This window comes from Macrotis lagotis, chromosome 2 (assembly GCF_037893015.1).
Source record: "Macrotis lagotis isolate mMagLag1 chromosome 2, bilby.v1.9.chrom.fasta, whole genome shotgun sequence".
NCBI lineage: Eukaryota > Metazoa > Chordata > Mammalia > Peramelemorphia > Peramelidae > Macrotis > Macrotis lagotis.
This window is the reverse complement of record NC_133659.1, coordinates 81,471,849-81,484,857: the sequence shown is the minus strand read 5'-3', so window position 1 is coordinate 81,484,857 and position 13,009 is coordinate 81,471,849. Positions and strand designations below refer to the sequence as shown.

General features: G+C 34.7%; 1 protein-coding gene across 4 annotated transcripts in view; it reads right to left on the bottom strand.

Moving 5' to 3' along the window:
• The window catches only part of HMCN1 (hemicentin 1), an 814,916-nt gene that overhangs the window by 64,633 nt on the left and 737,274 nt on the right, over nt 1-13,009 (bottom strand). For all 4 annotated transcript variants that reach the window (XM_074222240.1, XM_074222238.1, XM_074222239.1 and 1 more), the window contains exons 82-84: nt 11,114-11,304; nt 5,888-6,101; nt 888-1,022 (exon numbers count right to left, since the gene is read on the bottom strand). In XM_074222240.1, coding sequence (XP_074078341.1) covers nt 888-1,022; nt 5,888-6,101; nt 11,114-11,304 — 540 coding nt within the window. The remainder of the gene's footprint in view (nt 1-887; nt 1,023-5,887; nt 6,102-11,113; nt 11,305-13,009) is intronic.

Sequence of the window (13,009 nt, the reverse complement as noted above, 5' to 3'; positions counted from 1 at the left end):
GCAAAAGGAAAAAAAAATATTTAGATTTACTTTGAAAGATATTATATAATACTAATTATAATTATCAAGATGTAGCTAGGTGACATACGAGCTAGAGTGCTGAATTTGGAGTTAAGGAAATCTGAGTTCCATTTCTATCTAGGACATGAATTAGCCATGTGACTAAGAGGAAGTCAATCACTCTGTCTGCCTCATCTGTATATGGGGATAATAATGGTAATCTGTCTCTCAGGGTTGTTATGAGGATCAAATCAAGTAGGAGAAGAATTTTGCAAAACTGAAAGTGTTATATAAATGTTTATTATTATTCTGAAGAGGGGATAAGGAATCAGATTTAGACGATATGGCAAATAGAGAATAAAGGCTTATATATATATATTATTTGTGGAAGTTATGATATTAACTAATATTCCTTTTTCCCTTGAACATTTACAAGAAATGATTCCATTTAAATATGCAGAAAACATAATATTGATATGAAGAAATAAAATGAATCTAGTTTAAATTTTCAGGCTAAAAAGGGATAAGACAAATTCAGGTATTTAAACACATCACTCAGATATAAAAATATGTATATGTATGCATGCATGGGTATATACATGTATATGTATGTACATAATCATTGCTTCTTTAAAGCTAATCACTTCTACACCTGTTTAGCAATTAATCAATATAAAGCTTCTATCTGCTTAGTGTCATGTCACTTGTACTTTTTAGTTTGTTTGAATCTATTAGACCTTAAGATCTTTTGGCTAAGGCCTTGAGACCCCACCACCTTCATGGCCAATCGTGAAGACTCATAAGAGGAGAACTTTCCTAAATAATGTGAAAATCAAACATAAACTTTTAAAGGTAACACATGGTACCTATATGGTCCTTATACCTACCTTTCACATAAACAAATCCAATAGCCTTGACAAAGCCAACTGTGTTTTCTGCTGTACACACATAAGTCCCAGAGTCATCCTTGGATACTCTTTCAATCACAAGTTCACTGTGTCCATTTATACTGTCAAACTGTGCTGAGGAGAAAAATTAAGAAATTAAACAAATGTATATGCAAATATTATAAAGAAATCCCAAAGCAAGTTTTTATGAAAGCTAAATATACTGTAGATCTAGGGTTAAGTAGATAGTAATAGCTAGCATTCAAATACTTTTTTAGAAAGTACTTTATAAATATTATCTCATTTGATCCTCACAACACCTCTGGGAGGCAGGTACTATGATTGTCTCCATTTTATAGATGAGAACTCTAAGGTAGACCAAGGTCAAATGACTTGCCCAGGGACACACCCATGACTCACATCATGCTCAAATCATAGATTCTCTAGGGATGGTGTTGATCATTGCTTCAATCAGAGTTCTTAAATATTCCAAAGCTAATTTTCCTTGTAATGTTTTAGTCGTTGTTTAAATTGTTCACCTGGCTCTGCTCACTTTGCTCCACATCAGTCAGTAAACATTTATTTAGCATCTAATAAGTACCTGCTGATGCAGATACAAAGAAAGGTTAAAAAAAAAGTCCCTGCTCTCAAGTAGTTCATAATCTAATGGGAGCCACAACATACAAGCAACTATTTTTATTTGAAAAATAATATAAACTGGATATTATTTCCATATAAACTGGAGATAATCACAAGAGGGAAAGGTGTTAGCATTAAAGGGGATTGGGAAAGACTTCTGTAGAAGGTAGGATTTTTAACTGGAACTTGAAGGAAACTGGCTGCAGATTTGAGAAGGCAGAGCATCCTGGGCAGGGAAATGCCTGGAATCTGGATCAGCAAGGAGACCAGTATCATTGAATTGAAGGGTGTGTGTAAGTGTGTATGAAAATGTGTGTGTGAGTGAATGTGAGTGTATATGTGTAAGTATGTGTATGAGCATGAGTGTGAGAGAATGTGTGTGTGTATGCGTGTGAGTGTGTATGACTGTGTGACTGTATGTGTGAGTGTCTGTGTGTGAGTGAGTATGTGTGTGTGTGAGAATATGTGTATGTGTGAGTGAGCATATGTGTGTGAATGTAGGGGTTGTGTAAGGTGATGGTTGTGGGGCTAGGTTATAAAGGGATTTTCATGTTTAACAGAGGATACTTTGATGCTAGAGGTAATAGGGAACCACTAGAGTTTATTGAGTGGGTGGTGGTGGTGACCTTTAGTTTAAAAGGGGAGAGAGTTATGGTAGAGACCACACAGTAACTGCAGAAAGACTCCTGAAGTATTGTAACACAGCAACAAAGAGGCGATAAAACTTTACACCAATGATGGCAGTGCTGGAGGAGAGAAGGGAGGAAGAATAAGTCAGGGGTGCTATGAAAGTAAAATTGTCAGGTCTTGACAATAGATTGGATATGGGATATGAAAGAGACTGAGGAATCAAAGATGACACCAAAGTTGCAAGCCTGGATGACTGGGAGAATGACAGTAACTTCCAACAGTAATAGGAAACTTTAGAAAGGAAGAGGATTTAAGAGTTTTGTTGTTGAGTTGAGTTTCAGAGATCTACAAGATCCAATACAAGGTTTATACAATATGCAGTTGGAGATGGGTGACTGAAGGCTTGCAGAGAGGTTAAAATTGAATAAGTATCATCAGGATGGAGATAACTGAATGTTTTGGAAATGATGATATCATGAGGTGAAATAGTATAAAGAAAAGAAGAGGGCCCAAGATGAGAGCTCTGTGGAAAACTTGTACTTAGTGGGTATGAATTGGATGAGGATCTATCAAAGAAGACTAAGGAGGGATCAGATAGGTAGAAAGAGAATCAGGAGAGAGTAGTGTTAGGACAACCCAGAGAGAAGAGAGTATCAAGAAAATAATGATAATAGGAGCAGCTGATGATAGGTGCAGTGGATAGAGCACTGACCCTGCTGTCAGAGGGACCTTGAGTTCAAATTTGACCTCTGACACAATAATTACCTAGTTGTGTGACCTTAGGCAAGTCACTTAACCCTATTGTCTTACAAAACAAGACAAAAAAAGAAAATAATGATAATCTACAATGTCAAAGGCTGAAAGGACATCAAGAATACTGAGGATTGCAATTAAGAAAATGTTAATAACTTTGGAGAAAAATTTGAGTTGAATACAGAGATTGAATTTGATTGTAGAAAGTTAAGAAGAGTAAGAAGAGAGTGAGAGGAGGTGGAGGTTCCCATTTTAAATAGTCTTCTCAAGAACATAAACTCCAATAGCTCACTGTCACCTCCAGGATTATAAAAGGGTTGAGATATAAGGAATAGCTCGTTGAGGATGAATTGATCAAGTTACTTTTTTGAGGATGGTGTAGACACCATGTTTGAAGGTATATTTGTAGGTAGCAGGGAAGGTGGAGATTTTGAAGGTAAGGATGGATGAGTTCCCTCATGCATGTAGAAGGGCTTTGCTTTGGCAAGAAGGACCATCTCATTATGTGAGAGGAATAAAGGAAGAGATAGTAGAAGATGGCATTTGAGATGAAGATAATGGGAGAAGAGAGTTTTATTTTTATTTTTTTGATGAAGCATGAATTGAATGAAATTCATACTGAGAGGGTAGACTTTGGATATTATAAGAGGCTTGAGAATGGAATAAAAGAGTCACTATGTTGACTTAATTAGGGAGGATTTAGAAGGAGTCAGACACACATATCCTAATATATGGCTGAAGTAAGTGGAAAAGTCATGGAAAGTCATTAGATTGAGGAACTGAGTGGTTAAGTATTCAACACCTGGGCTTATACTTAGGGACTTCTTCAAGTCTGTCCCTGCACCAAACTATCTTCCATTCAATCACTAAAGGGATTTTCCTAAAGAGTAGGTCACCTACAGGATCAAATATATAATCTTCTCATTAGTGTTCAAAGACCTTCATAACCTAGTTCTCTCTTCTATCTTTCTAGTCTTTTTACAAATTACTCCCAACCATGTACTCTTGATCTAGTGACATTGGTTTCCTTGCTGTTCCACAAACAAACCACCCTTATCATTTGGTTTACAGCATTTTCTCTATCTCCTGCCTGGAATGTTCTTTCTCCTCATCTCTATGTCTTGACCTTTCTGACTTCCTTCAAGCCCTTACTAAAATTCCATCTTCTGCAAGAAACATTTCCCAAACTTCCTTAATTTTACTGCCTTCCTTTTAATTATGTCCTATTTATTCTATCTACAACTTGTTTCTATATATTAGTTTATTTCTTCTCACCCACATTAGATTGTGAACTTCTTGAGGGTAGGAATTCTCTTTTGCTTCTTTTTGTACCCCCCAGCACTTAGTACAGTGTCTGTCACATGGTAGAAACTTTTACATTTTTTGACTGACTCATGAAATTTTTAATTTTATCTTTATCTCAAAACTATTCTTTTCCCCAATTTAAATTAGAAACATGACAGATGCTTCCATTTTTTATGAAAATAATTTGGTAGACTTGGAAAGAGAAAGTAACTACCAATTTTATAACAAGGTGATCATTTATGTTATAATATCTGAAACTATCTTTACTTTGTATTCCCCCAAAATGACAAGAATATTTATGAAGTAATTATATATTTTGGATTGAGTTAAAGTAAATTGAGTTAAAAGTAAATACCCCCAGAGCTTAACAAATGCTTGTTAATTGATCAATTAGCATCATCATATATTATGTACTATTCTATGTATAGAAGATACAAAGAAAAAAAGTGAAGCAATCTATTTTTTTTAAATGAATTTAAATTATATTTTGTGGTACTGGCCATCACAACTAGCATGACAAAGGGGATCCTGCCTTCTCATAGCATGCAATAAATTCCTTTCTAATTTCAAAGTATTTAAGTCTTTGTTTTGATTTTTTAAATATTTATATATTATATCATATTGTACACATATAAAATTATAAATATATTTTATATTTAAGGAATATTAAATCATGTCAAAAAATTTACATAAATATGTATCATAAATGCAAAGTAATTAATACAGGGCAACAGGCAGAAGGGCAGTATCAATTAGGAAAAAGAAAATCTTCATGTAGCTGTATCTTGAAGGGTGTGAAGGATTCTATGAGTGGAGCTGAAGAAGGGGTACATTCCAGGCAAGGAGCTTGGTCAGAGCAAAAGAATGGAGATGGGAAAGATAAGAGAAAGGCAGTTTGGCTAAACTGTAGCAAGTACAAAAGGAGGTAATGTATGTATGCAGAGGTTGGAAAGGTTTATAAAAGGCTTAAAGAGATCATCTAGCTTGATAACTAACTGAAGCATGAATATTATCTATGATATCCTTGGTAAGGAGATTAATTTCTCAGTTATTTTTTTCAAACATAAATCTTTGAAATAAGAAAGGTAAAACCTTAAATGTCAGTTACAAAACAATGTTCCATTTCTTTTTTCAGATGAAAAAGTTATTTTCATGGTATGGAAATGAAATATAATTGTCACAACAAGGTAAAGAAAGCTCCAAATATTAATCAGTGTTGTTTATATTTCATCAAAAACTAAGATGTTGATTAAGCAGCAGGCTAAAGTAGAGTATGATATAGTTCTTTAATGAAAACATGTCCTTTGTTAATTCTGAAGTACTGTTTTCTGAACCTGTGATTTTTCAGCACAAGGAAAATCTCAGTGGGAAATTTATTGCCCAATGCTGATGAGTACCTGCTCTGCAAACTAAAGTCTGAAGGAATTTTTTGTGTATACTCCGCCTTACTTGCTTAGGGCCATATTGTTAATGAGTCAGAAATGGATCTTGGGACTGACTCCAGCTCTCTATCCATCACACCTTACTGTCACATCTCTTATTGAATTTTGTGCAATCATGTCTTCCAGTACTTACTTGGTATATTCTTAATTTAGGGCAGGAAGAGGTATAAAGGAAAAATCTGAGATAAGATGAGAGTTATGTTTTTTGTTTTTGAGAATGATGCAATTTACCTGGGATAATATTGTTGTTAAAGGTCCATGTCAGCTTGGGCAGTGGAAGACCAGTAGCTCTGCAACTTAACCTGAGCTCATCACCCTTATTTAAGGATATGTCTCCAGGAAGTTCGGTAAACGTTGGTAGAACATACACAGTCAGGCTAACGGTGTGTGTGTCTTCACCTGCTGCATTATTAGCAATACAGGTATAGCTTCCAGAATCCTCAGGCTTAAAGAAAAAAAAAACCATACAGTATTTCAAGTTCATAACTCTCCTGTGGCAGTGTATACTCAGATATAAAACAACTTAAATTTTTACAAGTTTAATGATGGTCATCTTTTTTTTTGCCTCTGAAAATATTCTGAGATTCCTGGCAGTCAGTGCATCCTTATCTTTTCCCCTGAATTCAGTCTTCCTTCTAATTCTCCTATTTCTGTTGAAGGCAGCACCATCCTTCTGATGACCCAGGTTCATAACCTGTGAGTGATCCTTTGACTTTTCATTCTCCCCTACCATCTCCAATGGTGGTCATTTTTTAAAATTCTACCTCCAAAACATCCATTACTTAGTGAAAAAATGATTAAGAAAAATATAGGCTAGAGCACATCATATGGAACTATAGAAATAATTTTGTTTTATAATGATTTATAATAAGTATCTTTTCTAGATACAGCAAATACTTAAGGATATTTCTTTACAATATTTGTATAAACAACTTGGGAATCTTAATATTCTGAGATTCCTAGCAGTCAGTGCAAGTGAGAAAAAGGGGGGTGGGGAATGATTCGAGGACTGAAAATGTGTTAATTTCAGTGATGAGATACACTACTGAATAGAAAAGGATTTTAGAATGAGCTCTAAGAACTTTCCCCTTTCTTCTCATGTTAGAATTCTATGGTGGGGAACTGCAAACCAGAAGATTTTAAATTAACTGAGAAAAAAATGCAAAAGCTATCGGATTCATCCCACTGACTAGTGGAAGAAGAAATAAAATTGAAATCTGGGCCTTTGTCAAAAAAATAGATATTTTTTAAAGGGCACGCAAAGTTATAATGGTCTAAATGTATTAAATTATTCCATGAAGTAGCTTTCTAAGTGAAAACTTAGACCTTAAAAGAATAATAGATTTTCTGAAAGTAAAACACTAAAAGAAACAAGAATCCAATTATATTTACTCCAACCACATCTTACTGCCTTTATTGGACTTTTACTACTCCTCATCCTTTTTAATTTTCTGAGAAATCTGACGCATTCATCCCTCCCTTCTGGATTCTCTTTAAAGGATTTCTATCAGTATCATTTGCAACATAATCATCCAGACCTCACCTTTTATATAAGGGTGTTCCCTATAATTTTATCCCCCTTTTTTGTTGATCTTAGCTCCTGTGGGTTCAGTTAATATTTCTAGCCAGATGAAAACCCCATCTGTGTAGTTAGTTTATTTCTCTTCTGAGCTTCACTATTATATCCCTAGAAATCTAGAAATCTCTACCTGTATGTTCTAAGATACCTTTAGATATCAAAAATTTGTCATTTCAGTACTACATTTACCATTATCAGAAATAATATAGAAGGTATAGGGAGGGTTAAATGGTGCAGGGTGCAGTGGAAGAATAAGGGCCCAGGATTCAGGGGGACCTGAGCTCAAATCTGGCCTCAGACACTTGATAATTGCCTAGCTGTGTTTCCTTGAGTAATTCATTTAACCCCATTGCCTTAAATAAAAATTAAAAAAAAATGAATATAGAAGACATAGTCTTTGCCATTAGGAAGCTTTTACAGTTTCATTGACTAGAGAAGACATATAGGTTGAGTTCTCAAACTCAACCTATCCAAAACAGAACTCCTTATCTTTCCCCTGAATTCAATCTTCCTTCTAATTCTCCTATTTCTGTTGAAGGCATCACCATCCTTCTGGTGACCCAGATTCATAACCTGTGAGTGATCCTTTGACTTTTCATTCTCTCTTACCCTCTTCAATGGTGGTCATTTTTTTTTTATTAAAGATATTGAGTTTTACAATTTTCCCCTCAATCTTAATCCCCCCCCCCACCATGGAAAGCAATCTGTCAGTCTTTAATTTGTTTCCATGTTGTACCTTGATCCAAATTGGGTGTTATGAGAGAGAAATCTTATCCTTAGAGAACAGACAAGAAGTCTAAGAGGTAACAAGATCAGACAATAAGATATCTGTTGTTTTCTAAATTAAAGGGAATAGTCCTTGAACTTTGTTCAAACTCCAAGGCTCCTTATCTGGATACAGATGGCACTCTCCTTTGCAGACAGCCCAAAATTGTTCCCAATTGTTGCACTGATGGAATGAGCGAGTCCTTTAAGGTTGAACATCATTCCCATGTTGCTGTTAGGGTGTACAGTGTTTTTCTGGTTCTGCTCATCGCACTCAGCATCAGTTCATGCAAATCCCTCCAGGCTTCCCTGAAATCCCATCCCTCCTGGTTTCTAATAGAACAATAGTGTTCCCTGACATACATATACTACAGTTTGCTAAGCCATTCCCCAATTGAAGGACATTTACCCAATTTCCAATTCTTTGCCACCACAAACAGGGCTGCTATAAATATTTTTGTACAAGTAATGTTTTTACCCTTTTATCATCATCTCCTCAGGATATAGACCCAGTAGTGGTATTGCTGGGTCAAAGGGTATGCACATTTTTGTTGCCCTTTGGGCATAGTTCCAAATAGCTCTCCAGAAGGGTTGGATGAGTTCACAGTTCCACCAACAGTGTAATAGTGTCCCAGATTTCCCACAACCCTTCCAACAATGATCATTATCCTTCCTGGTCATATTGGCCAATCTGAGAGAAGCTTTAATTTGCATTTCTCTAATAATTAATGATTTAGAGCATTTTTTTCATATGGCTATGGATTGCTTTGATCTCCTCATCTGTAAACTGCCTTTGCATATCCTTTGACCATTTGTCAATTGGGGAATGGCTTTTTGTTTTAGACATATGACTCAGTTCTCTGTATATTTTAGAAATGAGTCCTTTGTCAGAATCATTAATTGTAAAGATTGTTTCCCAATTGACTACATTTCTTTTGATCTTGTTAGGGTGGTTTTATCTGTGTAAAAGCTTTTTAATTCAATGTAATCTTGAAATCATCTAATTGGTTTTTAGTGATGTTCTCCAACTCTTCCTTAGTCATAAACTGCTCCCCTTTCCATAGATCTGACAGGTAAACTAGTCCTTGATCTTCTAATTTGCTTATAGTATTGCTTTTTATGTCTAAGTCCTGTAACCATTTGGATCTTATCTTTGTAAAGGGTGTGAGGTGTTGGTCTAATCTAAGTTTCTTCCATACTAACTTCCAATTATCCCAGCAGTTTTTATCAGAGAGGGAGTTTTTATCCCAATGGCTGGACTCTTTGGGTTTATCAAACAGCAGATTACTATAATCCTCTCCTGCTTTTACACCTAGTCTATTCCACTGGTCCACCACTCTATTTCTTAGCCAATACCAAACAGTTTTGATGACTGATGCTTTATAATATAATTTTAGATCAGGTAGGGCTAAGTGGTGGTCATTTTTTAAAAAAATATTCTACCTCCAAAACATCCATTGCATCTGTCTATTCTTCATTCACATAGATATCACTGTAGTTCAGACCTTCATCATCCTTTTTGACATAGCCTTCCATTTATTTTCCTTCAGTCTCTTCCCTCTTGAATCTATCCTTCATACAGATCCCAATTCACTACCCTGTTTAAGAAACTTAGTGGATTTCTATTGCCTCTAGTATAAAAATACTAGTTCCTTTGTTTGACATTTAAAGCCTTTTATAATCTAGTTTCCACCTCTTTTTCTAGGCCTACTTCACACTACTCCCTATCATTCTACCTTCCAGCTAGATTGATCTCTGTTGTTTACAAGTGTCTGAACCATAGGATCATGGATTTAGAGTTGGAAAACAGCTTAGAGTCCACCTAATATAGCTTTCTCATCTTTTAGGAGATTAAGTGATTTCCTTAAGGTCACCAATCTTTTCCCAGACTTTCTCTCAGTTTTCAAATCATCTCTCTCCTTACTTCTGCCTTTTAGAGTCTCTAATTCCCTACAAGGTTCTAGTTAAGTGTTACTTTATAAAAATCTCCTAGTTGTCAGGTTCTTCTTTCCCACAAATCACTTTGTATTTCTTTTATAAATACTTTATATTTCCTTTCCCATGTGTATACATAGCTTTCTTTCAGTAGAATGTAAGTTCCTTGAAGGCAAGGACTATTTCATTTTTGCCTTTGTATTTTTGGGATAACACTCAGCTTAAAGTAGGCATTATTGTCTGTTTCTTTATTTGGCATTTAAAAGATGTATTAAAAGAATGATTTATCTTTGTATACATATATATGTCTTCTCTAGTCAATGAAACTGTAAGCTTCCTAATGGCAAAGACTATGTCTTTTAACGTCTTTTTAAAATTTTTATTTATTTATTTAAGGCAATAGGGTTAAATGACTTGCCCAAGGAAACACAGCTAGGCAATTATTAAGTGTCTGAGGTTGTATTTCAGCTCAGGTCCTCCTGACTCCAGGGCCCTTATTCAATGTATACCATAGAAACAATGTAAAGACTAACAGATTGCCTTCTGTGTGTGGTGGGGAGGGAAGCAAGATTAGGGGGAAAATTGTAAAATAAATAAAATCTAAATAAAAAATAAGTTGTAAAATAAATAAACAAGATTAGGGGAAAAATTGTAAAATAAATAAATAAGATAAATAAATAAAATCTTTCCAAAAAATAAACTGGAATCATTAGGCTATAAGAGAGCTTTGCTTGTATGCAAGTGAGGCTATAAGAGAGCTTTGCTTGTAGGCAAGTGGGGCCCATTTCCAATGCTGTTTCACTTGTGGGCTTTGAATTTCAATTCAGTTTGGTTCAGTTTAACTTGACAACACAATTAAATATTTTACCTTACAAAACTCATTGAGCTTTTGATTTATTTCAGTCCTTTTGGAAAAGACCATAAAATAACCTTAAAAGATGTATAGTATTCTATATATAAAAATTATACCTGTCCTACCAGGCTATTCCTATAGCCTTTAATTTTTTATGTAATCCCTGGCTTACAGAATGACAAAAATTCCACCCAAAAACCCACAGATTTATATGGAAACCCAACTTGGGTATAGAGGTCAGTATTTTCATGGCTAAAAACCACATTTCCAGGTTGAGTAAAAGTATGAAGCCACTTTGACAATCTGTTCAGGTTTTTAAACTTACAACAGCATTTTCCAAAATGAGTTCTCCATATGGCTCAGCTGTGTATTTTCCTAATAAGTCAGTTAAAAGAATGTTGTCTTTCTTCCAGTTTATTGCTGGTGTAGGGATTCCATCAGCCACACATGGTAGAATAGCTTGTGAATTTTCATTGACCGTGTATTGTACCTCTCTGGTGCGGATTCTAGGTGGCACTATAAAGAAATAAAGAAAGGTATTCTTTTGGGAATTTCAGTTTGATCTCTGAATTCATACCATAAATTACCATAAAAAGAAAGCATTTTAGGACACTTTAGACTATGCTTCTCAAAGCATCATTAAAAATTTGATTTTTTTCTTTGCATATATAGATGGAAACAAAAATAGGCAATGATGCCACTCTTCTCTTACTAATAATCTAAACATGCTTAAATTTGGTTTTGTAATAACTTATTTTTTGTTCCAAGGTTAAATATCTCCACATCTCATTTTGGATGCCATCTTAGTTGAAAAGAGGTAGAATTTTTATTAAACCTTTACAAAGTATGCTTTTGAAAGGATTGAAATACTGTCACTGTGTGAGAGTCCTGGTTTTTCATTTTCTATTGTTATGTATACCAGGTTCCCTTCAAAATTCTTCCTTAAATGCCTCTTTGTTGTATGTAGGTGACTCTGGGTTCCTGAAGGCTTTGCCAGCAGAACACAAGTTCTGGCAGGCCATATTCAGTTGGCTGCAAACTATAGCTCAGTTACATGAGAATTTAAAGGGACTTATTGCCAGATCTGCTGCAATACAATTTTCAGCCACAGTAATTATTAAAGAACACCTGCCAAGTTGTAGAATGGGTTTGCAATTGAGGCTGGAAGAAGTAACCATGTGGATTAAATCATGGATTCTTCTAGTATAAAAGTAAATTTTTTAATACTTTGATGGATTTGTGATTTCATTGGTATAGGTATTCTTAGCACTTGTATAGCTCTCAGCAGCACTGTTTAGTGGAAAGAATACTGGATGTTGGTGGGATCAGAGCACTCAAGTTTGAACACTGACTTTGCCTTTTCTTTTGTGTGTGTCACACAGGCAAGTTCCTTAACCTTCTGGACCTTGAGGGGTAGCCTAAGAATTATAAAGTCCCTCCAGTACTATATCTTTGAATCTTTTCCTCTTTCCCTGAGTATATAAAAATCTAAAATTTTATTAAAGTTCATTGTATGGAAGAACAGTTAACAGAGGCATAAACTGTTCTTTGTCCATATGTCAATTCTTAAAGTTTAATTATGTGTCCAACAAATTTCAAATGTAATAAATAATTCCATCAGTTGAATTGTTTCCTGATTTTTCCCTTTTCCCATCTCCTGAATGTTCTAAAAATAAATTCAGTGTAAACTATTACTGCAAGATTTGCATCATAGAAGAATAAGAATAACTGATAAAAATTATGATGTAGTTACCTAATACATACTAACTTTTGTAAAAACGCCAAGAAAAACATATTGTTATTGTAGTTCAAGTATATTACATTGCATTTTCCCTCTATAAGCAAAAAAAAACCAGATCAAGACACTAAAATTCAACTTTTATATTTATATAGCTAGCAGAATTTTAACATTGGCTCCATTTGTTTATGAACCATAATATTGTCATTTACTCACTGTGCCTTATTTACTATCTTACTTGAACTTGGATTTAGAATCTTAGAATTGAAGAAAGCAGATTTAATTCCTACAACATCAAAGTTGTATCCTTCCAACCTGAGCACTGATGTTATTTCTAAAGGAACTAGATTAAATGTGAATAACCTTTTGCTTTTGCAAAAACTATGGAACTGATGTGATTTTCTTGGCAGAGATACTGAAATGGGTTAGCATTTCTTTCCCCAGGTCTTTTACAGATGAGAAACTAAGACTAGTATGGTTAAG